The sequence below is a fragment of the Hippopotamus amphibius genome, chromosome 4 (genome assembly GCF_030028045.1).
Source record: "Hippopotamus amphibius kiboko isolate mHipAmp2 chromosome 4, mHipAmp2.hap2, whole genome shotgun sequence".
In the NCBI taxonomy this organism is placed as follows: Eukaryota; Metazoa; Chordata; class Mammalia; order Artiodactyla; family Hippopotamidae; genus Hippopotamus; species Hippopotamus amphibius.
Window position 1 is genome coordinate 106,435,734 of NC_080189.1, and position 27,821 is coordinate 106,463,554.

Sequence of the window (27,821 nt, forward strand, 5' to 3'; positions counted from 1 at the left end):
TAAAAAAATAAAATATCTGTGGCTGGACCCCAGCATCCCCAGCTCCTTTCCCTGTATTATTTTTCCTATACCTGAAATCACCACTGGACAAACATATATATATTTTTTCAACACACAACATAGATGATGACAAAATACAGCTGCTCAGGTGTTATATAATTTATATACTGTTCAAAAGCATGAGAAATGAGTCAGTGTATCAAGTGGGGATTGACTGACAGGGGATTGTGAGGGGGCTTCTGAGCTGCTGATGATCCTGTCTGGGAGAAGGGAACACAAGTGTGTTCAGTTTATGAAGATTCATTGAATTTTACACTTTTCTTCCTCACTGTCCTCCCCTCTTTCCCAGGTGAGGGTGAGTTCACTGACCCTTCGTCCTGGCCCGGCCATCCAGAGGCCATCTCTTCCTCTACCAGGTCACGGTACCACCTTATCCCACCCCCGTCTGCGACATTCACCAGCAGTTATAACCGTCTCCTCACAGCATCAGCTGGGAAGCTTCACACGTGCACATGCTCCCTGCTCTCATCCCGAGCGTCTGCCCTCAGGGTCCAGCACGTGTACTGGCTGCATCTCAAGAGGTTCTTGCGAGTGGGGGACACTGAGCCAGGTCACTGCTCGTCGGCCTCCTCACAACAGCGCACAGGCAGTTCAGCCCCCTGCACTCAGAAATGGGCCGCATGGCCACCTCCTAACTGACAGTCACGAGAAATGGCATCTGTGTTACAAAGGAGGGATCCTGGCGGGCACTGGTGCAGCGGGACTTTGCAGGGATTCAGTGCAGCTGACAGATGAGAAGGAAGACGCTGCCCTGGGCCGTGTGGCTACTTGGACCCAGCCTGAGGTGCGGAGGGCAGAGTCCGGCTCCAGACCAGAGGGAACAAACGGGAGCCCCCCACGCCCACCCAGCCTGACTCGGGTGTGGCGGGAGCTCAGTTCTAATGACGACCCGAATCTGAGCAGACCACACAGATTGGCAGCAGGATCACAGGATGGGAGCAGGTGCCGGGCAGGGAAGGGCACCAGGGGCAGGTAGACACACTGCTTAGGAGGGGATGCATCTGTCCAGATGCAGAGGGCAGGGTGGTCCTGTGCTCTCTAGGATTTGACTACGACAGTGTAAAATAGTTCCTGCGTGAAGGAACTTAAGAGTCAAGCAGAGGAGAATAACATACAAACACTATAAAACAACACTGACACAAATGGCATTACTTTGAAACAATGCCATCTGCAGCAACATGGATGGACCTAGAGATTCTCATACTGAGTGAAGTCAGTCAGACAGAGGAAGACAAGTATATGATATTGGTTATATGTGGAATCTAAAAAAAGGCTACAAATGAACTTATCTATAAAACAGAGTCATAGATATAGAAAACAAACTTATGGTTACTGGGGAGTGGGGAGGGAGGGATAAACTGGAGGACTGGGATTGACACATACACATACATAAGATAGGTAACTAGACAGAGAGAGGATCAGGATGGCAGAGTAGGAGGACGTGCGCCCACTCCCTCTTGCAAGAGCACCGGAATTACAACTAACTGCTGAACAATCATCGACAGAAAAACACTGGAGCTCACCAAAAAGACACCCCACATCCAGAGACAAAGGAGAAGCCGCAATGAGACAGTAGGAGGGGTGCAATCACGTTAAAATCAAATCCCATAAATGCTGGGTGGGTGACTCACAAGCTGGAGAACAGTTATACTGCAGAAGTCCTGAGGGTTCTGAGCCCCACATCAGGCTTCCTAACCTGGCGGTCCAGCAACAGAAGGAGGAATCCCCAGAGAATCAGACTTTGAAGGTCAGCAGGATTTGACTGCAGGACCTACACAGGACTGGGGGAAACAGAGACTCCACTCTTGGAGCGCACACAAAAAAGTGTGCTCACCAGGACCCAGGGGGAAGGAGCAGTGACCCCATAGGAGACTGAACCAGACCTACCTGCTGGTGTTGGGGGGTTGCCTGCAGAGGTGGGGAGCAGCTGTGGCTCACCGAGGAGACAGGGGCACTGGCAGCAGGGGTTCTGGGAAGTGCTCATTGGCGTGAACCCTCCCAGAGTCCACCATTAGCCCCACCAAAGAGCCTGTAAGCTCCAGTGCTAGGTGGCCTTAGGCCAAATGACCAACAGGGTGGGAACACAGCCCCACTCACTGGCAGACAAGCAGATTAAAGTTTTACTGAGTTCTGCCCACCAAATCGGATTAAAGTCTTACTGAACTCTGCCCACCCAGCCCTACCCACCATAAGTCCCTCCCATCAGGAGGCATGCACTAGCCCCCTAGACAGCTTCCTCCACACGAGGGCAGACAGTAGTATCAAGCAGTATCAGCAGTATTTCATCTTTTGGAACTGAAAACCACAGCCACAGAAAGATAGAGAAAATGAAAAAGCAGAGGACTTTGTACCAGATGAAGGGACAGGATAAAAACCCAGAAAAACAACTAAATGAAGAGGAGATAGGCACCCTTCCAGAAAAAGAATTCAGAATAATGATGGTGAAGATGATCCAGGACTTTGAAAAAAGACTGGATGCAAAGATCAAAAAGTTTACCAAAGAAATAGAAGAATTAAAGAACAAACAAACAGATATGCAACACAATAACTGAAATGAAAAATACACTAGAAGGAACCAATAGCATATTAACTGAGGCAGAAGGGCGAATAAGTGATCTGGAAGACAGAATGGTGACAATCACTGATGAGGAAAAGAATAAAGAAAAAAGAATGAAAAGAACTGAAGACAGCCTAAGAGACCTCTGGGACAATATTAAATGCACCAACATTTGCATTACAGGGGTCCCAGAAGGAGAAGAGAAAGAGAAAGGACCCGAGAAAATACTGGAAGAGATTATAGTTGAAAACTTCCATAACATGGGTAAGGAAATAGCTACCCAAGTCCAGGAAGCGCAGAGAGTCCCAGGCAGGATAAACCCAAGGAGAAACATGCCAAGACATATAGTAGTCAAATTGACAAAAATTAAAGAGAGAGAAATGTTATTAAAAGCAACAAGGGAAAAACAACAAATAACATAAAAGGGAACTCCCATAAGGGTAACAGCTGATTTCTCAGATGAAACTCTGCAAGCCAGAAGGGCGTGGCATGATATATTTCAAATGATGAAAGGGAAGAACCTACAGCCAAGAATACTCTACCCAGCAAGGATCTCATTCAGATTCGATGGAGACATCAAAAGCTTTACAGACAAGCAACAGCTAAGAGAATTCAGCACCACCAAACCAGCCCTCCAACAAATGCTAAAGGAACTTCTCTAAGCGGGAAACATAAGAGAAGAAAAGGACCTACAGAAACAACAACAAAACAATTAAGAAAATGGTAATAGGAACATACATATCGATAATTACCTTGAATGTAAGGACTAAATGCACCAACCAAAAGACACAGACTGGCTGAATGGATACAAAAACAAGACCCATATATATGCTGTCTACAAGAGACCCACTTCAAACCTAGGGACACATACAGATGGAAAGTGAGGGGATGGAAAAAGATATCCCATGCAAATGGAAATCAAAAGAAAGCTGGAGTAGCAATACTCATATCAGATAAAATAGACTTTAAAATGAAAAATGTTACAAGAGAGAAGAAAGGACACTACATAAAGATCAACGGATCCGTCCATGAAGAGGCGATAACATTTATAAATATCTATGCACCCAATATAGGAGCAACTCAACACACAAGGCAAATGCTAACAACTATGAAAGAGGAAATGCAAGGCAGAAATAGAGACACAGATGTAGAGAACAAACACATGGACACTAAGTGGGGAAAGCGGGGAGGGTTGGGGGGGAATGAATTAGGAGATTGGGATACCAAATTGTACACTCTAAATATATGCTGTTTATTGTCTGTTAACTGTATCTCAATAAAAGTTCTTAAAAAAAATAGATAACTAATAGGGACCTAGCATAGCACAGGGAATGCTACTCAATGCTCTGTAATGACCTCTATGGGAAAAGAATCTAATAAAGAGTAGATATATGTGTATGCATAACTGATTCACTTTGCTGTACACCTGAAACTAACACAACAGTGTAAATCAACTATACTCCAATAAAAATTTAAAAAAAAAACAAACCCAACACTGATGGCCCTGATGGGGAAAACAACCTGACTGGAAACACAGTAAGGGCATCAAGCCAGGCCTGGGAGGCAGGAGGGGCATAAGGAGGGTCCTGGAGGTGGGGAAGTCAGTCCTGGCAAAGGACCAGCCCAGGCAGGGGACCAGACGCCAATGTCAGGGGTAGGGGTGGAGGGGGTATTGCACAGAGCATCACTGGGCGTGAGACGCCAGACTGGAGGGGCCTGGCTGAGAACCTTGGACTGAGCTTTCAGGTAATGATTAGTTAGATTCGGATTTTTTAAAAAATGCATGAATCTGGTGAGATGGTTATTGTGACAGTCAGTCATCCACAAAGGAGTGATAGGCAACGAATGTCTACATGACATTAAATTTCTGGACTCTGTAACCTTCACACTGACAAAGAACAGCAAACACTGACTATTTACTGTGGACGTCATCTAAAAGATGCGTTCACTTATACTCTACCAAGTAAAGGCAATACCGGAATTCTTCAAAGAAAAAGCTTTTCATGCTGCAGGAGGATGGGGCACCCCAAGAACTGCAGGAGGGAATTCCACAGAACAGGTTTAAAACAGATTAAACACCTGAGGGCCGGTCACAAACAAATTACCCTTGAAAGGCACTCAGAATTTTATTTCAAACTCAGTGGCAATGGAAATCTACAGATTCCAGAGGGATTGTGGCCAACTGAAGAGAGCTTTGTGATGTGTGTTTCAAATGGTTCTCCACTTTAGCAGATGAAAAGGGTGATAAAGGAGTCGAGGAAATGACTGGGGGGAAATTCTATAAGGAAGTCACCGCAAGATGTTAATAGTGTGTCTGAAGTCTTTAACAGGTTCTCCAGGGATGTGGTCCTAATTAGCAATTACTCCAGAAAGCATCCCTTTCTTGGAAAGAGCAAGTCTGCAGATTCAGGCCACAAGGATTACAGAGTGGGGGACACACATTGTGGACCCTACACAGGAAAGCACATTCCTTCATTAATACTTAAAATGCACCATCTGCCAATACTTCAGACATCCTTGCAAAGCCACGTGAAATCCTACTAAGGACACAGGGAAGGGTGGAAGAACACGTGTGTGGCACAGGCACACACACGCGTGTGTGGCCAGCCCACATCATGTACACGTACATGTACATACACATCATGTACACGTACACCCCTTGGGCTGCTGACTTTCACCCTCACCTAACCAACAGGAGGACACCATTAGCATCATTACTAAATAATATTAAATACATGAGAGGCTATGATTAGCACTAATAACAACAGGTTCTGGCAAAGGGCAAGTGGTTATTGGCACTGAATTTCCATACATTCTTGCTTGTAGCAGCTCATGCTATTTCACCATAAAAGTAAATTATGTTGTGATATCAACCAAATTCACATCAGGTGCTACAATCAGAGTAAGAAGAAAACTGAGCGATCTTAAAGGGGAAAATTCATTCAGGCAATTAAATAACTGGATTGATTATTCTCCATCCTAAAGTCAGTAACTCACTAATGAAAAACAAAAACAAAAACAAAGCAAACAAAAACCACAAAATCCTAACTGTGAGAAGTGCGTATGACACTGATGAGAACGTTTCTCATCTTGCAGCCTCCAGGCTGGAGTTGTCATCAAGGACGGTTCCCTGGGGACCTACCTGGGCAGCTGCCAGAGGTCTCTGTGCAACAGGACCCTCAGGAGGACAAGGACCGAGCCTTGCACGGCCAACTGCACGAAGATCCAGCCCAGGAAGCTCATCTCAAAGGGACTCATGTAGGAATCGATGCCAAAGTTGTGGGTCAGGTCGTATCTGATCTGATTGTAACAGAGTTCTATTAGCCCTTGACCCAGGCAGAATTGAGGGAAAATAGTGAAGACCCACTTGAGGATGTCATAGATGTTCTGTAAATTCTGTGTGGTGAAAGAAAGAGAAATCAAATTAAGAGCTCTTAGTAGAGAAAACTTATAAAATCATCATTTATATATCTCATATTCAATATCATCCAGTTTCCCCTTATAAAGCAAACTTACAGCTGTTCACATGAGTAGCCTCAACTAGTGTGATGTGGGGACAACAGAAAATTCAATAAAGTCTTTTCGGTCTACAATGAAAAAAAAAAACAAACAACCCAATCGAAAAATGGACAGAAGATCTAAGGGGATATTTCTCCAAAGAAGACATACAGATGGCCAAGAGGCACATGAAAAGATGCTCAACATCACTAATTATTAGGCACATGCAAATCAAAACCACGAGGTGCCACCTCACAGCGGTCAGAATGGCCATCATCAAAAAATCTATAAGTAATAAATGCTGGAGAGGGTGTGGAGAAAAGGGAACCCTCCTGCACTGTTGGTGGGAATGTAAATTGGTGCAGCCACTATGGAGAACAGCATGGAGAGTCCTCAGAAAACTAATAATGGAGTTACCATATGACCCAGCAATCCCACTACTGGACACGTATCCAGACAAAACTATAATTCAAAAGGACACAATCACCCCAGTGTTCACAGCAGCACTATTTACAACAGCCAAGAAATGGAAACAACCTAAATATCCATCAGCAAATGAATGGATAAAGAAGATGTGGTCCATATACACAACAGAATATTAGCCGTAAAAAAGAATGAAATACTGCCATTTATAGCAACATGGATGGACTTAGAGATGATCGTACTAAGTGAAGTAAGTCAGAAAGAGAAAGACAAATACCATATGACATCACTTCTATGAGGAATCTAAAATATGACACAAATGAACTTATCCACAAAACAAAAACAGATTCACAGACGTAGAGAACAGACTTGTGGTTGCCAAGGGGGTGAGGGGTGAGAAAGGGATGGATGGGGAGTCTGGGATTAGCAAATGCAAACTATTATATGTAGGATGGATAAACAACAAGGTCCTACTGTAGAGCACAGGGAAGTATATTCAATATCCTGTGATAAACCTAAATGGAAAAGAATATGAAAAAGAATGTGTGTGTATATATATATATAAAAAACATATATATGTGTGTGTGTATATATATAAAAAACTTGAGTCACTTTGCTGTACAGCAGTAATTAACACAACATTCTAATTCAACTATACTTCAATAAAAAATAAGTTAAAAAAATAAAAGTAAAACAAAGCAAAAAGAAACACTTTTAGGAGCACATATTATTACATTACAGTTTACTGTCTTTTGCATATAGACAGAGAAAAATCATGAAAGGTTCATTTAATGTTCCCTTAGTTCTGGTCTTGACCGACTACCCCTATTTACACATCTCACCCAGTTCTAAAGGGGCTATTAATCCCACATTTCATAAAACTATGTCCCTGGATCAAATAACATACCACATGAAAGGGTTTTGTCTTACTAGTTACAAGATGGAAACAGGAGACTATTACAGCTTCTCACTCAGGATCTGACAGCTCAGGGAATACTTAATTAATGACGAGGACTCAGATCTGACTGTAAGGAATTCACATGGTGTCTATCCCCACGTGAACAAAGCTGTTTGCAGCACAAGACACTGAATGAGCAAATAATCCACACATGTGACAGGTGCAGCTACACAAATTCACGGAACAGCAGTTTATAAGTGTCTGACTCAGAATATGTGGAGATTGATCAAGTAGAGAAATAAATTACTGAAACTATGAGCTAGTCACCTACCTACGTCCCCCCTCCCCTCGAAAGAGAGCTTTGGCAGTGGGAGTTAGAACCCAAAATGCCTTTTCTGTGCACATGAGCTTAGAAACTGATTTGGTAAAAAGTAAAATGCTCATATTAATAGCACAGCTTGAATGCACAGTGGTTAATACCAGCTACACTGGCATTTGATACCGATCTGAAAATCTAGTCACCTCTCTTGGCTTATGCATGATTCCACAAGAATATGTTGCCCCAGGAACTTACAAAGGAATATTTTTAAATCACTCATTTATGATGTTGAGTTTTTTAAGCAAATCATATCAAAACAAAGAGCAAAGGAAAAGAAAGACCTTAGCAACAGCAATGAAATGCCTTTTATTATCTGTTCACAACTGACTTTGACCCATTTTTTTGCAAACACTTTACTGCCTGGTGATTTCTCTGCAGGTGAGCAATGGTGTTTACAACAGGAGGGACAAACTTCCCAGCCGCTTTAGCGTTAGAATCTCAAGACTCCGGGCTAGCGTGCTCTGCGGTCTGGAGGACTCCTCCTCCTTCTCCCCTTCTGTGTGCGACCTGTCCCCTGGGGCAGGGGTTGTCTACCTGCCTCCCCCCAGCTCAGGTCTGGGGTCCACAACACATCTGAGCTCTGATGGGGACCAGGGAAACCCTGCTCTGCTTCTGCTAATGTCAACGTCCTCCTCAAGCTAAAGCCGATGAATCGTTCTGCTTGGTTGCTATTTAAAGGCTGGACACGGTAATACAGATTAGTGTCCACAGCAGATCTATAGGAGTCACCAAAATAAATCGTTTCTTCACTGGATGCATAAGCAGTGTTTACAGAGCTCACTGCTTCTGTAGAAACACTAGGCACAACAGCAGCAAATAAGAAGCGCCATCACTGGAGAGCTGGCCACGGCCTGGCGCACCTGGGCGCCAGGAAGGGAGCCCGCCCGACAACACAGACCTCAGTCCCGGACTCGCGAGACACCAGCCAGCAGCCCACCCTCCAGAACTTGGGAGGCTGGGCCTTTCCCGGGCTGTTTTCTCAGCCCCTGAGTCCATCCAACGCCAGGACGAGTGAGGAACGGGGTCCACACAGACACAGGGGTCGGGAGAGGCTGTGTGGTCAGAGCTGAGGAGGAAAGCAGGAAAGAAAAATATGGAAATACGGGGCACGGGAGGGTGAAGACTCAAGTTCATTCCCCTAGGCTGCTCAGGGGAGGCTGAGAAAGACACAGCCCAGCAGGTCTCATGGGCAGGAGACGGGAGGAGCCTGGCAGGACGAGAGGGGGTGTCAGGGGAGCCAGGTTCCACTGGACCTCAATGCCTGCTGGGATGACACCCCAAAGGGGGCCTCCCGATGCAGACGGCCTGCTGGAGGGGGTTCCCTGAGAGAGACACTTCCCTACCAGGAGAAACGTTCCCAGACCAGGAGTGCGGTCTCAGGGCAGCAAATCTAAATCTGCCCTCAGGTCAGAGGGAGAGGGCAGAATCACCCCAACAACCCAGACCCGCTGTGGCCTGAGACTGGTCTGCACAGGGGCCAATCTCACCCCAGAGCAGCCAACCCCAAAGAGAGAAATGTCTGACCCCTGCTCCCATGACGCCTGGACAGGACACACCTCACACACGCAGCCTCTCTTCCAACCATCGACCCGGAATTCACCCGCAACAGGGATGCGGCCGTGAACGCACGGCTCACTCCGCCCTCTGCTCCCAGTCGGGGGGCAGAAACTGCTCAGCTCGTGCCTAGCGCTGCCAGCCTGGGTCTGGGCTTATCAAGGCACAGGCACTTAAAGACAGCAGATGCCGCACATCTGCAGAGTCCCCGCTGGAGAGCACCTGCGGGAGGCCGAGCGGAAGGGCACAGACCTGAGCCCTGGAGACGAAGGCCAGCAGTCGTGGCATGATGGTCATCAGCATGGTGCAGAGGCCGAAGACGAAGTTCAGGGAGATGTAGGAGATGAAGGCTACGTCCGAGCTGGAGAAGACTCTGGAGGTGAGGTACACCCACGGGAGAGTCGCGTACCTGAAAGGTCAAGTGAAGAGCCGTGTTCCTCGTCCTGCAAGGCTTAAGGCTATAACGACTGAATCACAGTGAGATCTTGTGAGCCTGGTTATTCTTCCTCCCTTGGTGAACAGAAGCACACGTACTTAATAAACCCGGCCGTACTTTCTGAAGACAAAGCACGTTGTCCGTAACATAAACCCGGGCCTGGACGTGCCGCTCTGCGTGCTGGGGAAAGTCCCGCTGTCCCCCCCGCTTTGCTCACATCTCTTCAGCAGAGCAGGCATAGCGCCTCTTTGTTAGAGTGAGAATTAAAGCTATCAAGGGTGGAAAGCTCTGTATAAAGAGAGGACGTGATGTACAATCGGAAAGCCTCCCTTGGGGTGCCCTCTACACAGGTTCTGTGCGGTGTGCTGCCAGCGTGTTCCCTGACCACCCCCCACTCCTGCAGCCCTGAAGGTGGGTGCACGGCCCCACTTCACAGACAGGACATGGTATGGACGTGGCTGAGACACCTGACTGGGGGCCCACCGCTGGGAAGCAGGAGGAGCTGAAAGTGGGGATCATTTCTGTGGGACCCCAAAGCTGGGGAGCAAGGGGCAAACGTAGAAGCGGCCCTCACAAGTGTCAGACAACCTCACGTGCTAAGAAAACACCCACAAGGGTCCTCAAGTGAAAATACCTCTCCTTCTTCCTCCCCCAGAGCGCACAGCCAGGCTTCATTGACAGCCAACTCCCTGCAGCTTCCTCTGTGACCCCCCCCCGCCACCCTGCGCCACCCCAGGAAAGGAAGCTGGAACCTCAACCAGGGCTCCAAGTACCGGCAGAGAAGTCGCTTACTTTATTTTCTTTATTTTTATTTTTTCATGCAGCTTTCTTCCCATTTTAATGGAAAGGAACAGTCAACGAAAGTTTTTATCAATTGAAAATACCTCAGGTTGTTATAAGAACCACGATTATATATTTACACATTTATGAATACATTCTGTTCTATTGACAGAATGTATTAATTAGCTGAAGTCACTGCCATTAAGTCACAGCCTTTCTCAGAAGACCCCACGTGTTCTCACGTGTTCTCTGCACACTCAATGTAAACTTGTCACCATTTTCTCAGACTGATTTAGTGGCTTCACTTGAAATACCTCAGTATCTTCTAAATGCCTGAGGTTTTCCTAGTACATTAACTAGCCCTGAAAAGTATGAGGCTTCAAAATAATGCCAGGCCCTTGATTTGAGTATAGTTCCTTTTCCACATGAAACCTATGGTATTCATCCCTGGGTCAAAAGAGACACTCGTATTTCAGAAAAACAGGATATATATGTGTAATATTATACACAAAATCACAGAGTATTTCAGAAACTTCTGCCAACAGTCTGCCTCATAATTCAGGCATGAAGAAAGTGATTTTCGAGCATACAAGGTGGAGGTGAGTGTTTTAATGCAACCGTTCTTAAACATCAATACTTGGTTCAAATAAACATATCAGCGGCTCCAGTCTTCCTGTTTTTTTTTTTTTTTTTTCAAGAAAAGAATTGGCTTAAAGTGCATAATTTATTTTTTAGTAACACATATGGTTGCTTCAAACAACCTCTTCTTCTAAACTATTATATCATTTTAATGATTAAAACTGGAGGTTGGCAGTCTGTTCACAATTATTCTGCCACTTATGAGGCTTTCCCTTCCTTTGAAACTGGCCCCACCCCCACACTACATGAATTTTTCAAAACATGGAATAGGATTCTGTGATCTCATTTCCACAATCCTTTAAAGGTGCACCAAATATGTGGTTAAGGTTTCAATTTTTTATATAAGCTAGATTCTTTTTCTTGTCTGAGATTTTCAGGTGTTATTTTGTCTTTCTTTTGATGTGAATTCTCCTCCCTTTCCAGCTTAAATATCACATTTTCTTGCATAGAAAGAGAAAAAAAGGAAAAAGGAAAATTGTAACTGGGCACTTTTCCCTATTATGTCTTGTGAGACTCTATTCATTTACACAGTCCCCAGTTTTCCCAGATTCCAAACAAATAGCCCCATTTAATGCTGGACCAAGTTCTTGGGTCGCAGTTTATTCTGGGATTCAGCCTTTCTGAGATGGTTCCGGGGCGCCTGTGGGGACAGGAGGGGCGAGCCGACACTCTTGTCCACCAGGGCGCTCGGGGGACGTGGGCCCCAGGATCCCCTCCTCTTGCAGGGGGTTGCTGTGTCAGAGTCGTGGGCACACCTGGGCTCCAGTGGAGGAAGACCCACCGTTTAAACCTGAACTAACCCTGGGGTGTCACCTGAGCGTCCAGTCGGCCCCCCCTCTGCTCTTGTCCACTGCAATCGGCCTAACGTGTCTGAGGCATCTTTTCAGGTCCTCCGGGCTCCTCTCACCTAAGACCCCTCACCTGAAGCGGTCACCCTGTCAGCCCATGAATGCACCTCCAGACCTGGGAGTCTCCTGAAACGTTTGAAAAGCGCTGCAGTCGTGAATGTGGAGAGAATTCTTAGTGCAATTCAGATTCTTAAAGGGGCCGACAAGCAAAACAAGCTTAAGGAAAATTCCTAAAAACGTATTTTTTTAAAGAGCATCTTACCATTCGATTTTGTCTAAGTTTCACCTTAATTTTTGAAATCTGCTCTCCTAAAGTTCAAAAATAATTTATAGCAAAATATATTTTGCTCACATTGTAAGGAACCACGACCACACTGCGCATTCAACTGGATCAATAAACTGCAATCAAACCATTTTAGGACAAGGAGCCCACATACACAGATCTTTATATATAGGAACATAAATTTCCAACTGAGTACAGTAAACATGTCTTTACTACAGGCACGCCTTAGTGCTCAAGACATGATATCCTCCACACATTAAAATAATTCTAATAGTAACAATAAGAGCTAAAGGTAACTTAATGGGAACCCTTGCCAGTCACTGTGGATGAGGTTTATGTGAATGACCTAATATAGTCCTCACAGTAACAGAACTGCAGCTCTACAGGGAAGAAAGTGGGGCTGAGAGAGAGAAGTTAATGTTTCTGAGGTCGCAGAGTTAGCGCAATGTCAGTGTTCCCAAGAAGGCTCCTCTGTTTGTCTCGCGGTTTGCCTCCCACCTGTCCATCCACCCATCCAGACGTCTATTTAACCAATGATGACCCACGTGCTTCCTAATTAGATGCTGCGAATAAACCTGGGTCACCGACACAACTGTCATTTACGTAAGAATGGTTTTACTTGGAATCCGTGGCTTAGATGAAAGCAGAATGCTCTGCTTAAAATATAAATATATTAGCCTTAAATTAAAATAAATTAGCACTTTAATTATGTTCCCTACTATTAGCAAGTATCTCTCACACACTTAGCCTAGATCTATAGCCAAATATACATGATGTGTAAAAAAACATGACACGATGCATCCCTGACACCCGGCAGGTACCATCTGGGGACTGCCAGCGATGATCCTGTGTACAAACAGGAAATCTGTAAATGCCTTTTCTGCTTTTGCTACTTTTCCTGGGAGAAAAAAGTGACAGATGTTAGAAAAAAAGCATTTCCAAACTACTAATACCAGGAGAGGGGAAAATATGCAGACACAGAGCTCCACGAGCACGGCTGTGGAGCTGAGGGGTCACAGGCCCTGAGACGGGGCTACCTCTGTCATCCGCCCCCGTGCGGGGCCCCGGGCATCCTGCTCAGGCTGTCAGCTCCGCTCCCAGAAGAAGCAGCATAATTGCTCGGAAAGAGAGAAAACCATGAAGCTGACGGCAGGTTCAAAGCCGCCCCGGGGGTTTTCTCCTTCAGAAAATACACCGTGATTCTGCAGCCATGCATCTCATCACCTACCCGAAGAGTGCCAGCAGGAGGGCCGTGGCCGCCAGGTTCTCTCGGAAAGTGAAAGCCGTTACCTGGAAGGCGAGGATCACTGCGACGCACAGGCAGACGGAGACCAAGTAAAGGAGCTGTGGAGCCAAGGGAAGGGGGCCTGTCAGCTCAGGAGCCTGGCTGCCACCTCTCCTGACCCCCCGGCCCCCAGGTCAGCTCCCACTGAGGTGTGCGTCCTGTCGCCCAGCACAGGTGCGTGGCCGTGCACTCGCACCTAGAGAGTCACCGTTGGAGGCTGAATGTGTCCCCTTCAAGATTCACGTAAAATGAGGCTCTTAAAATGGGCTCTGACCCTGCAGGGCTGGTGTCCTTATGTAAAGAGACGAGGACACAGACGCGCAGAGTGAAGACATGGAGAAGACAGCCGTCCACACTTCCAGGACGGAGGCCTTGGGGGCACCAGCCCGCCCACACCTGGATCTGGGCCTTCCAGCCTCCAGAAGGTGACTGGATAAACGTCTGGGGTCTACACCTCCCCATGTGTGGGGGAGCCGCTAACACAGCTGTCCACACCCACCTCCCGGGGAAAGGAGAGGAATCCGGCCGCCCCCAGGATGCATGGCTTCCTCCCACGCTCAGAATAAAGGGCAGACCCCTACCCGGGCTGACAAACCCCAGCCTCCCTGGGGGCTCGCTCACCAGCCCCCCTTCTCTGGCTGCAAGGCCCTCCCCACGTTTTAGGCCCCAGCTTTGATCTGAAGTCACTCTCGGTCTCATGACCTTCTTTCATTCTCTTGATAAACCTGGTCACAAGCCAGTCGCATCTTGTTTATTTATTTATATTTATTTATGTGCCTTCTGCTTCTGCCCATAAGAACACAGGTGCCCTAAAGGCAGAGACCCACTCTGCTTTGTTCATGGCTTTGTCCCCAACACCTCAGGCACACCTTGACCCAGAGCAGAGCCTCAAAGACACCTGTTAAGTGAGTGACTGAACAGGCAGGGAAGGACTGCATGAAAGACTGGAAGAAAACAGTCCTCCTGACCTTAAGCCAGCAGGCACGTTACAGGTAGAGAGGAGCCACACAGTGCGAGGGAAACATAATCGACTCATGATGGCAGGAAACTGGGGACTCTGGATCCCCCTGCCCGCTCTTCCGCTCCCCTGGCGCATCCTTCCCCCTTCACTGGGCACCAGTAAACGGCAGGCGTGGCAGTGGGCGGCCCTGGGGCGGCCCTGAACCAGGACTGGGTGGCTGGCACTGCCCAGCCTGCTCTGCACCCTCAGGACACACCACCTTGGAGGAGCGACTCCTCGTCCTGCGCCTCCGTGTCATGGCCCGGGGCCGACCTGCAGGAGGACGTGGCCCGGCTCCCAGGCGGGCATCCAGGAGGGCGCTGCTTATTTAGAAGGAATGGAGGAGGCTATCCACTCCTTACCCGCGTTAGACTATGAGCTTCTCAGAACTTACCATCGTGTTAGGAAACACATGCCATGTACAAGACACGGTTGTGGTCACCGGCACCGCAGTTACTGTAATTAGTGGTCGTTTCTCCTACAAATCAGCTTTCGGAATTACTTAGTCTGTCACGCCCTTCTGAGTTAGCCTGTTTTGAACTGTTTTCTCTTCCCTACTCTTGCTTCTTTAATCCTCGTGCAGACAGTGCCTCCTTCAGGAAGGCGTCCCAGGCTACTTCAACTGGGGTGACTGGAGTGACTTTCCTTTTCTTTGGGGTTTTCACAATACCCTACACTTGCATTTATCGTGTCAATTGCTACGTTGGGTTTTAACAGTCTTTTTGCTAGTTTCTCTTTTATGCAGCTCTGTGAGTTTCTCCCAAGTGGGGATTACATCTTTTCTCTCCGTATCTATGCAGGCCCCTCACTTCAGATCCCAGCTGAGGCCCGGCAGCCCCCTCCTCGGGAGCAACGCCACACGACCGGTGGAGAGGAGCAAAGGAGACGTAACGTGAAACCCGCTTCCAGGAAACGGCCCTGCTTTTGCAGATAGCGTGGGGTGGCCACACACACACATGCACATGCACACAGGCAGGCACACGTCCTCGGCTGCAGGGACACGGAGGGACTTCGCCCCGAGTCCTACCATGTCGAACAGGAAGTTGGTGAGCCAGTAGGTCCTGTAGCCCAGGCCGCTCATGTGCTGCAGCCTCTTGGCCCCGGTCACCCTGTCGTGCACCGCGGAGCTGCCGATGGACGCGGACAGGATGCAGAAGCCCAGCATGACGCACAGGGCCACGCCGCACTGGCGGATGCTCTCCAGGCTGCAGGCAGAGCAGAGCGGCCCTCAGAGGCTGCGGGGCCACAGCCGCCAGAACCGTTAATTATGAAGTGGGGGGGAGGACAGGGGTGGGGAGAAAAGGTTATGATAGGATGATATGAAATCATGTGCGTGAAACTTCTGAGAACTGTAAAACACGATAGACTATAAAGAATCTTTCATTCAACACCCTAAGTGTCCATGGACAGGAGAATGGATAAAGAAGACGTGGTACACAGATACCACGGAACACGACGCGGCCATAAAGGAGACTGGAGCAACGCCACCCACAGCAACATGGACAGACCTAGAGGCTGTCATACTGAGTGAAGTCAGACAGAGACAGACAAACATCCTGTGACACCACGGCATGACAAGCTCACGCACGGCAGACTCAGTCAGTGTGCGTCCTCCTTTAACCACCACCATCCTCACACTGTGCACAGTCACGCCCAAGCCTTGCTCCACGAACCACACCCGCCAGCATCACTCAGGGAGACGCAGAAGAGGGACGGGAATCACCCCTAGCAGCCAGAGATGCTGTTCCATGGTTGCCTCCCACCCCCGTTCCTTCAACTCACATCCTGTCCTCGTTCAGCAAGGCTCCTCCGTACGGGTGGCTGTAGACCGTGATTCCTGCCAAAGACAAGTTGAAAGTGAGCCCGCGAGCCTCGGCCTAGAGTCCGGGGACAGCCCGCCCCCCCAGCCCCCCAGGGTGCCTGCCTGCCCAGCCCGGGCACGGCCCCTCCACCCCCACGAATGGCGAGTTCCACCCAGCAGCTCAGCCAGTTTGCACTGGAACTTCTGTAGCTGCTGTTCCTGGAAATCACCTGCATGTACTCAACACGCCTGTGCTATGTGACAGGTGCTGTGCTAATGTGTCACTGCGCTTTACGGCCCAGTCCCTGTGGCTTAAGTAATGCAGCACCCATTATTTACTGTGTGGAAACAGACTCAGGAGGCCACACAACAACACTTCAGGGGGGTTCCCTGATGGAAACCAGGGCAATACTCAAAAATTCGCCTCTACATCAAGCCGAGTCTAGACAGAAAACTGAAGTACTTCATTGGTCCGGTTTTGTTTTGGCAGTTGTTTGGTTTTGCTTTATTTGCTTTTTGGGGCTTGTGCATCATCCTAACGACAGCAGCCAATACGGAGAAACTGGCATCAACTTAGTTAAAAGGATTTCATCATGAAGGTCACTCACGGCATCCACGTGTGCTCTCCCACCCCAGCAAACTCTGTCAATGTGGTACTGAGAAGGACTCCAGAGCTTCAGGCATTTTGTCTTATGGTCAACAATGACCAATCACTTTTCCTGTCCTGATGGTCGTTTCAGATGCATGGAGGTCATCCCAGCATCCTCACTCCACCTCGCATGCCTCCCCTATGTTCCTCCTCCTCTTGCGGCTCTAATTCAGCCTGTCGTATTTTACCGTCTCATACGAGGGCACATCAAATCTTTACAGAAACATGTGGGGCATGGGGTAGAAGTAAACATAAACAGATGAAAAGGCCTGGGGCTGGAACAGACTACAGAACCCGGGGTCCCACCAGTTCTGCTAACAGGGAGCCTGACCCACCTTCCTGGGGCCTCCACTCAGAAACCTCTCAGGGCCCAGTCTTCCATCTGGCACTGGCTTTCGAGTCCCATAGTTTGCATGTTTTAGAGAGTAATATATAATCTCCTGAAGATGCCTGCATGCCTGAGGTTCCTGTCCTGGGCCTGCAGGGAGTCCTACCTGGAGACCAGCCCTCTGCTTGGTGCTCAAGGCCACAGGGAGACTGAATCTCACATCCACCGGGAAGCTAGAAATTCTCTTTACAAGCAAGAGATGGAGAAAGAAAGAGCCTGAGACCCCAGTGTTTGAGAAGGAAGGCTGTCACATTAGCAGGAAAATCCCTCCACGGGCTTTGAGAGACCCGACTCCCCTGCTGGGCATTTACCACCAGCTTTTCTAAGACAGCAGCTCCCCACATTGGACCTGAAGTCAAACAACATTCTGAGTCTGTTCTGATTTGGGGGTGGAAATCTGAGCACCAGACACCCCTGGAACTTCATCAATGGTCAAAGGAAGATTTGACGCCTCTTCCTTGCGAGGGCTGAGAACTCATTCAACACACACCTCATAGGAGCCCAGGACCCAGCAGCCGGCGGGCAGAGTGCCCCACCCCTGGGGGGATGGGGTCCACTCACAGGACCATCATGGGACCAAGGAGGGATTCAGGGAGTAGGATGGGGAAGGAGGGGGGCTCCCCGGGGAAGGGTCCGCTCCTGCATCACTTAGGTTTCTGAATGCTGGCGAGATTTTAATTCTGACTCTGCCATTCAGTTGTCAGCACATCAGACGTTTCGAGAACGACAGATATTCTGAAGGTAGAAGCAGCCCTGCAGGATTAAACTTATTTCAAATTCAGGTTGACACTCCTCTCCAACAGTGCTGAGATTTTGTTTGTTTTTTGCAAAAGGGGAAAAAGGGACTTGGTTACTTCACTAAGGGACCTGTGTGTCTGTTCTCCCAAAGTAGAAGAGTCAGGAGAGAAAGAAGAGAGAGACCACAGGTGGAAGGTACCCCTCTCCCTGGGGTCCGTGTGGCTTTGGACCCCGGAAGGAGAGGTGGCAGCGACCACGCCTGCCCGGGCCCTCTACTCCCACCACCTTCTTCCCTGGCCCCCGTCCCGCTCCTAACAATAGTGAAGCTTTAGGGTCAGAGCTCCTCTCACAGCCCCCAGGAGAGAGACAGGGCCTGGGACGTGTTTCACACACCTGGAATCCTGCTGAGTGTGACTCCCCCGGGACAGAGAAAGTGCAGCTGCAGAGCTGGGAGGGGGCGGGGGAGGAAACCGAGGCAGAGGACATTTTGGTGGCTTCTCTGAGGCCAAACATGTTAGTAGCAGAGTGAGAGCCACAACCCTGCCTTTCTGGAGCCCAGTTTATGCATTTTCTGCATTCGCAGCCTTCGAGGCCCTCCTTGTAGGAACCACGTTACTGCTACGGGGTTGTGGTCTCCATCGCGTCACGTGTGCTTGGAGCTGCATTTAGGTAACAGTTGCAGCGCAACGGGCTCTCGGGATGTGACACCAGGGAAGAACCACGGATGCAGCAACACAACGCAGCAAAGGAAATCACTGGAGTCTCTCTTCAGCGTCACTTCCAACTTTCAGAAACATTTCTAAATGTGCATTTTGAATACACTTGAATGATGTTTCATCGTTTGATTATTTCTGTCATTTATATTCCAGCTTTCCTTCCTAAGAATCAGTCCGCGGCAATGTATACATGTATAAAATTAGCTTTCTGATTTAGTATTCTTATTAGACTACGTCTGCTATGGTTTCCAGATTCTGTGTATTTGTCATCTGTAAAAATGCACATCCGTGCTTTTGTCCAGTATTTATTATAATAGCAAAATACTTAACTTGTCTCCAATTCAAGTAGTCACTTCTGGATTCATTCCTTCTACAAAATATATCTTTGCAAGTATTAATGCCCAGATGCCTGTAAACATCCACAACCAAAGAAAAGACTGTCTTTGGCATCAACACTTGTGCAAACGTTTGTGTTCTTTTACTTAATTCACTGCGACTCATTGGTGAGATACAGGAGAGTTTATTTAATCTGACAGGATATTAAGAGAAATGTATGCCCGTTTCTGACTAGAAGGCATTTTGATGGCTTTCTCTCTCTTCCTCCCCTTAATCTCTCCTGGAAAAAAAGGTTCTATTCTCAATATTAAGATTAATTATTATGCTTATTCAATAGTAGATGCCAATTGTAAAAAGGTTTTAAATAAAGAACAGGGTACAGAATAAAACTAAAATAAACCATAATGCAATCCAAAACCAGCCAGAGTTAATCACTATTTGCAATTTGATATTAATTATTTCAAAATGTCCAGGGCTTTCTCTATATACACTTAATTATTATTGAGTTATATTTCACATTATGTGTCTTCTGTTTCATGCATCATTCATGAACTTCAGTTAATTTTCTGACCTTCAGCTAATTTTTTCACTACATGTGCACAAACATTTGCATAATCTATGTGCTTAACTAGAGTCTATGTTCTCCAAGTTATTTTATTCGCTCTCTGGATTCAATATTTTTGTCATCTTACTTTTGAGGAATCCCTCAGATGACTGTCTTTGCGAATACTTCTTTTGCTAGGAATATCGATGGAATGTCTTCTGAGCCACATCCCACAGGTGGGTACTTCCGTGGCGTGTTTACTTTATGAGCAACACTTTCACTGGTACAGAATTTAGGGTGTGCAGCTTTTTCCTACCATATTCTATAGGCAGCATCCCAGGACCTGCTGCCTTTGGAGATTGTGGTTAAAAAGTCAGAGACCAAATTCTGGTTCCTCCACATGGAGTAGCCCCGATACCCCCAGGTCCTCTCCCTTGTGACCCCAAACTGCTGGACATTACAGCATGCACAGGAAGGTTCCGACAGGAGGGAAGAAGGACCTCGGGACACCGGGAAGGACACCACTTCGGTGTGTCCCGTGGTTTCCTTACTGCCTCCCATAGATCTCAGACGAGGCACCGCAGAAGTTTCCAAATGGGAAAAGTCGACGGATACAGACAAGAAAAGCCCCAGTGAAGCAGAGGGAGCAGAAAAGGTGGCCTAACAAAAGAACACCCTCCTGGCATACCCATCCCCACTCCAGCCAAACACCGCTGGGAAAATGCCCACCCTCTGCAGTTTCAGCAGGAAGTGGTCCCCCGCCCACCTAACAGAGACAGGTGGCACCACGGATGCCCCGCCAGGGTCCAGAGGTGAGCCAAGGCTTCTCCTGCACCTGGCCAGCAAGACTGAGTGAGGGGTGTGAGGGCGGTCACCACTCCGCTGTCCAGAGCCCCCGCCCCCAGCAGGAGGCCCAGCCCCTGCATCCACCTGGCAGCACCAGACACCGTGGCCATGTGGAGCACAGCTGTCAGCACCCCTGCACCTCCACCCTCTGCCCTGCCGTAAGGCTTTGCAGGGACCGTACCGCATCCCACCCAGCACCACTGAGACTGAACAGGTGCGCAGGGTGGGGTAGCTGGTCCTCCACCACCTGCCCCCAGTGTCGGGGGGCTCATGGGGGGTGAACTTAAACCCCTATTTAGGAGCAGTGAGACAGTGCCAGCCAGTGCCTTATTTTGCCACGTATGTGCCAGCAAGGCTCAGTGGTAGACCTGGGGCACCACCCCCCAGACCTGCCGCTTTGCCAGGAGGGCATCAGCAGGGCCCAGTGGCAGGTTAAACGTATGTATCTACCCAGTTCTCAGGCTAGACTTCAACAGGAGGACTGCCTGCTTAAAAACAAAACAAAACAAACACACCAACAAAAGTGTAATGGGACTCAAAAGCTCATAATTGGCATCCAAAATGTCCAGGAAACCCTGCACAACAAGAACCAGGACAATCACAACTTGAAAGAGAAAAGACAGTGAACAGATACCAATACTGAGAAGAATCCGGATGTGAGAATCATCTGATGACAGACACTGTAAAGATGTTTCAGCAAGTAATTGTGACTCCTCCAGAGATGTAGAACAAAGTTTAAATGTATCAGTAAATAAACAGAAATAATAAAAAAAATCAAATGGGAGTTCTAGAACTGAAAATAAAATGACAGAATTTTTTTTAAAAAACTTACTAGATACACAAAACAGCTGAGTGGAAACAGAAATGATAGAATCAGTGAACTTAAGGATGAACACCAGATTTTACCCAACCTAAAAAACAAAGAAAACAAACCCCAGAAATAGCAAAAGTGCTGACGGTTTTATTACTATAGTCCAAGAAGGAGAAGAGAGACAGAGAGGAGGATTGAAAAAGTACTTGAAGACATATTGACTGAAAACTTTCCAAGGTTGGCAAAAGATGTAAACCTATAAAGTCCAGAGCTAATCCCAAATGAAATTTAAGCGAATCCCAAATAGGAAAACCAAATAAATCTATGCCAAGATATGACATCATTAAATTTCCAAAAACTAAAGACAACTAAAAAAATTCTTAAAACCAGTCAGAGAAAGAAAGAGAGAGAAAGAGAGGGAGAGAGAGAGAAATGGGAACTCAAACTCAAAATGCAGTGGATTTCTCATTTGGAACCATGGTATCCAAAAGGAATGGGAATATTTTTCAAGCGCTGAATTTTTCTTTTCTGACAACCATGAATTACATATTCAGGGACTTCCTTGGTGGCCCAGTGGTTAAGAATCCACCTGCCAATGCAGGGAACACGGGTTTGATCCCTGGTCTGGAGAGATCCCACATGCCGTGGAGAAACTAAGCCCGTGCACCACAACTACTGAGCCCACTCATCACAACTACTGAACCCACTCAGTGCAACTACTGAGCCCACTCATCGCAACTACTGAAGCCCGGGTGCCTAGAGCCCATGCTTTGCAACAAGAGAAGCCACTGCAATGAGAAGCCTGTGCACTACAACTAAGAGTAGCCCCCACTCCTCACAACTAGAGAAAGCCTTGAAGCAGCAATGAAGACCCAATGCAGCCAATAAATAAATAAATAAATAATTTTTAAAAGAATTATATATTCAGTGCAACTATCTATCAAGAATGAAGGAGAAATAAAAACATTCTCAGTGGAAAGAAAACTAAGAGGATTTGCCATTAGCAAATCTACTCTGAAATAGCAAAACTAAGTCTTCTAAACAAAAACGAAATCATAACAGAAGAAGGCTTAGAACTTCCAAATGGAACAAACATCAGAATGCGTTAAAAATGGAGGTAAATATAACAGACCAGCCTTTATCTCATGAGTTTCTCAAGTCATACTCAGTGACACAAGCAATGATTAGAACACAATCTAAGGTGATGCTCAGTGTGTAAGTAAATACCTAAGACTACTATATTTCAGAAGTGGAGAGGGTTACGGGCCCTAAGTACAAGTAAGGTTTCTACACTCAAGGTGGCAAATGCCAATACCAGCAGATGGTAGTAAGTCACCCATGTACACTGCAATACCTAGAACCACCACCAGGAAAACTAGATCAAGGGATATACTCAAAATACAACAGATACACCAAGATGGAATCCTAAAAACTGTTCCGTAACTCACAGGAAGGCATGAAAAAAGAAACAGAGAAAACAAAACAATAGTGTCAGATTTAAGCTCATTGATATGTAAATCCATTCCTTGTAAATGGTCTCAATACACCAATTAAACGGTAGAGATTGGTATGGTGGATTAAAAAATATGATCCAACTGTATGTTGTCTACACAAACCTCACTTCAAACATAGTGACATAGGCTAGAAGTAAAAGGATAGAAAAGATATACTATGTAAACATTAATTTAAAACAGCAGGGAAGATTACATTAAAATCAAATAAAGTACACTTCACAGCAGACAAAATTACCAGCAACAATGAGGGATGTTACACAATGAGAAATGACTTAGTCCACCCAGAATACATAACTACGTACCAACTGTCAGAGCCTCAAAATACACGAAGCAAAAATGGAGACAGCTGAAGGGAGAAACAGACAAATCCACACTTATATTTGGGGACTTCAATACCCCCACTCAGCAAATGACAGAACTACCAGACAAATAACCAGCAAGTGTATCGATAAACTAAGCCACACAACCAGTCAATAGAACCTAATTAAGGGCCTTCTTAGGTGGCACAGTGGTTAAGAGTCCACCTGCCAAGGCAGGGAACACGGGTTCCATCCCTGCTCCAGGAAGATCCCACATGCCTTGAGCAACTAAGCCTGTGAGTCACAACTATTGAGTCTGTGTGCCACAACTACTGAAGCCTGCGTGCCTAGAGCCCATGCTCTGCAACAAGAGAAGTCACCACAATGAGGAGCCCACACACCACAATGAAGAGTAGCCCCCACTCGCAGCAACTGGAGAAAAGCCTGCACGCAGCAACAAAGACCCAATGCAGCCAATAAATAAATAAATTTATAAAAATCCTAATTGATATATACAGAACACTCCACCCAACAACAGCAGAATACTCACTTTTTTCATCCCCCATGGAAACTTCACCAAGATAAACCACACCTGGACCATAAAACAAACCTCAGCCGACTTAAAATCATTGAAATATGCAGAGTGTGTGCTCTAACTATGATGAATCACACAAAGAATCAATGACAGAAAAGTAACGGGAAAATTTCAAAAACCTAGAATTTAAACACCACACTTCTAAATAACCCCTGAGTAAAAAGATGAGGTCTCAAAGGAAAGTTTTAAAAGTCAGAAGCTGATCTTATTTGTATTTCTTCAAAAGTAATCTATTATAGATTTGTAAAAGAAATTGTTCTTTATCTTTGAACTCCAGAAAACTCACCAGACCTTTTTATCGATAATTACTATCTCATAATTTCTAGTTCGGGAATCTGGCCTGCATCATGGCAAACCCTTTCACTGGCCCAGAGCTGTTTTGTTTTTGATGCATGTTTTCTTAATAGTCCTTGCTACTTTAATTATTATTTGTCTGCCTTCTTTCTCCACCTAATTCTAACAGCTTATGACATCATCTTTTCCCTCTGTGTTCTGAGAAGACTGTGTATGGGGCAGGAAGACTTGCCATCAGTATGGTGACTCTGCATCCTATGAAAATTTATGCCACCACCTGCATTTCAGCAGTTCCCTCTGACCCCACCTTGCAACTCAGGCTGGCTTTTCCTTCATCTTTTCTCTTCCATTTCATGGAGTTCACGCATCTCCCTGGATCTGCATGGATGTGAGCTCACACCAAGACGGTTCCCGTGATAACACCTTCTCAGTGCATGCAGTGTGCTCCTCCCATGAGGTGTGGGGCAGGTCCTTGACCCCATACCAGTTTGAGAGCTGGTTTTATTTGTCTTTTCGTCTGACTCTTCCTTGAAGAGAGGAAAGGCTGGTCCTGACACCTCAGTGACCACAAGCCCTCCCAGCCCAGGTGCCTGTCACCTCCACTCAGGTGTGACTGAGTCCTCTCTCTCAAATATCCAGAGCCCTGACATGTAGACCGAAGGCCACTGCTGAAGGCAGTTCCCAACACCCAGCAGCTCTCCGTGCAGAAGTTCTGCTAAACAGACCTGAGCTGACCCTTCTGTTCTCAGGCGTGGGCTCGCTCACTAAGAGTCGGCAATTTATTCCTGGGGAGTATGTATCTTACTCCATCAAAAGTAACGCAGGGAAGTAATTCTGCTAAACAAATTTTCCTTCTGGTCGCTCTTAGGAAATGGCCTGTACTTACTGTTCTACTCTAGACTTTGAACAGTGAAATTTGGTAGAATAAAAGTTCTGGGGAGAGCTATCGAAATGCCACTTTTACTGTGAAACATTGATTTTTTTTCCCCAAGCAGTCTCTTTTCTAATTATAAAAGTTATACATACAAGGGAGAAAATTCATAACTTACTGCAAGGCACACAGAAAATTTTAAGCATTTCCTGTGATCCCACTACCCAGAGAAAAAGCCATTATTAATATTTCTGGTTGGATGTCTGTGTTTACATATAAACATGGAAACCTACTGCTTCTCTACACTATTCCACTACATCACGCTCCTGCTTGGAGGCATGTATGTTGCTATAATTTTTTAAAAACTCTTTTAAACCATTATTCAAGCATAACTTTGAATATAAATCTGAAATTATATGCTCATTACTTCCTCCTGAAAAATACCAACAGGTGGAATTATTTGGACTTCTAGTTTCCCGAAGACTCTACTTTGATTCTTGAAACAACCTTGTGAGTAGGTAGGCCCACTCTTACCATAATTAAAATTTTATTGAGAAGTAACACAGGGAGACCATAACCTGGGTCCCTCCTGGGGGCAGGCACATCTCATTCCCGAGCTCCAGGCGCATCACGACCCCGCATGTACCCTGGCCTCTCTGCCCTCCCCAGGGCTGGGAGCACCTTTGAGAACTGCCACCTCCAATGGGACTTGGAAAGCAGGGTACTGACGGGAGGAAGGGGCGGCTCCCTCCAGCTCCTGATGCAGGACAGCCCTTCTCTGGCCCCAGCGCAGGTGTCTGTCAGGTCTGGGCAGGGGTGTCTGAGCTTCTCTGAGGGCAGGGAGGAAGTCAGTGAGGAACCCCGGACACCGATTCCCAATCCCCCCCTGCATGTCTCCCACCACAGAGGCCAAACCACGCATCAGCTGGGATGTTCTCCATGCAGCCCAGGGGGCTGTTTGTGTGTCTTCTTTTTTTTCTCCCCAATACATATTTATTTGTTTATTTATTTGGCTGCGTTGGGTCCTTGTTGCTCTGCGCGGGCTTTCTCTAGTCGTGGTAAGTGGGGGCTATTCTTCGTTGCAGTGTGTGGGCTTCTCATTGCAGTGGCTTCTCTTGTTGCAGAGCTCAGGCTTTAGGCCCATGGGCTTCAGTAGTTGTGGCATGTGGGCTCAGTAGTTGTGGCGCATGCGCTTAGTTCCTCTGTGGCATGTGGGATCTTCCCGGACCAGGGATCGAACTCGTGTCCCCTGAATTGGCAGACGGATTCTTAACCACTGTGCCACCTAGGAAGTCCTGTGTGTCTTCTCTAGGGACACATCTGTGCAGTCCTCTGCCCATTTTTCATTTAAGTTATTTTTTTGCTATTGAGTCACAGGAGTTCCTACATATACTGGATATTAACCTCATAGGATATACAGTTTGCCAATATTTTCTCCCATCTCATAGGGTGCCTTTTCATTTTCTCTATTGTTTCCTTGAATTAAGCCAGACCCAGAAGAACAAATACTACAGGATCCCAATTACATGAGAAATCTATAACAGTTTAACTCCTAGAAGCAGAGAATAGAATGGTGGTTACCAAGGGCTGGGGGAGGGGAAAACGGGGGGATGTTGATCAAAGGGACTAAAGTCTCAATTATGCAAGAAATGAGTCAGAGGTCTCTGTGCAGCACAGAGCCTAGAGTTTAAAACACTGTACTGTATACTTGAAAAATCTGCTAAAAGGGTATATCTTATGTTGGTTTTTGTATTACTAGATAGAGAGATGATAGATAGATAGACAGAGACAGACAGACAGATGGGTGGATGGATGGATGGACAGACAGATGGGGCAGGAGGAAACTTTTGGAGGCAAAGGAAATGTTTATGGCCCTGATTGTGATGATGGTTTCATGGTATATACTTATCCCAAACTCATCATGTATATTAAAATTTATAATTTTTTGTATGTCAATCATACCTCAACAAATTTTTTAATGTAATAAGTTGAGCAGAAACGCTGAAGGGGAAGGAGGGTGAAAGAGGCCGTCTGGACAGAGGCAGAGCAGGAACCAGGCCTGCGGGGGCAGCAGGTCATCCGTCGTCAGGGTGATGTGCTGGCCATGCTGAGGGGGGCGGGGAGGGGAGCAAGGGGGGAATGGGTGCAGTGATGGGTCACAGCAGAGGAGAAGGTGGCTTCTGTCACAGGAGGACACGTGACCACCAATGCCTGGAATACAGCGCAAGGACAATTTCACCGCTTTAGAAACACTTCCCCCAGCAGAGTGTTAGCATTTTTACTGTGTCTTTACTATTGAATCAATATCAGTGGAATCTCAACAAAAATGCTTTCCGAGGGGAGCACCCGGAAAGGGAGGGATGCAGACGTGTGTGTGAGATCGAAGGGTGAGGGGAGGTGGCCTGTGATGGGTAAGCAGGACTGAACTTGGGTTTGGGTTTTATTTATTATTTCACCCAGGAGGGTGTGACACACAGACACCAAGGGAACCAGGACCTGCGGTGAGCGCCGGGACACCTGGGGAGACAGCAAGGAGCCTGTGGGGTGAGGGCTGCGCGTAGGGGGAGGTGAGGCAGTTTGTGGGGAGGCCGGAGGGGCTGGCGGACCAGATAGGAGTGGATCGGGGACAGGGACTACAGGTCATGGGGCAGAGTCTGTTTTATTTGATTCACAGGAGATACAGGAAGCAGGGGGGTGCGTTATCTCAGGAACAAGTTCTGTGGGTGACCCTGGGCACTGCAGGGGGGACATGAGGCTGTGGGCTTGGGGCAGGTGGGAC

At 47.0% G+C, this 27,821-nt stretch overlaps 1 protein-coding gene across 1 annotated transcript in view; it reads right to left on the minus strand.

Moving 5' to 3' along the window:
- Window positions 1-27,821, minus strand: part of ABCA13 (ATP binding cassette subfamily A member 13) — a 324,555-nt gene that overhangs the window by 76,249 nt on the left and 220,485 nt on the right. Inside the window, 5 exon segments of the mRNA XM_057732590.1 lie at window positions 5,760-6,013; window positions 9,622-9,778; window positions 13,584-13,699; window positions 15,668-15,845; window positions 16,423-16,477. Coding sequence (XP_057588573.1) covers window positions 5,760-6,013; window positions 9,622-9,778; window positions 13,584-13,699; window positions 15,668-15,845; window positions 16,423-16,477 — 760 coding nt within the window.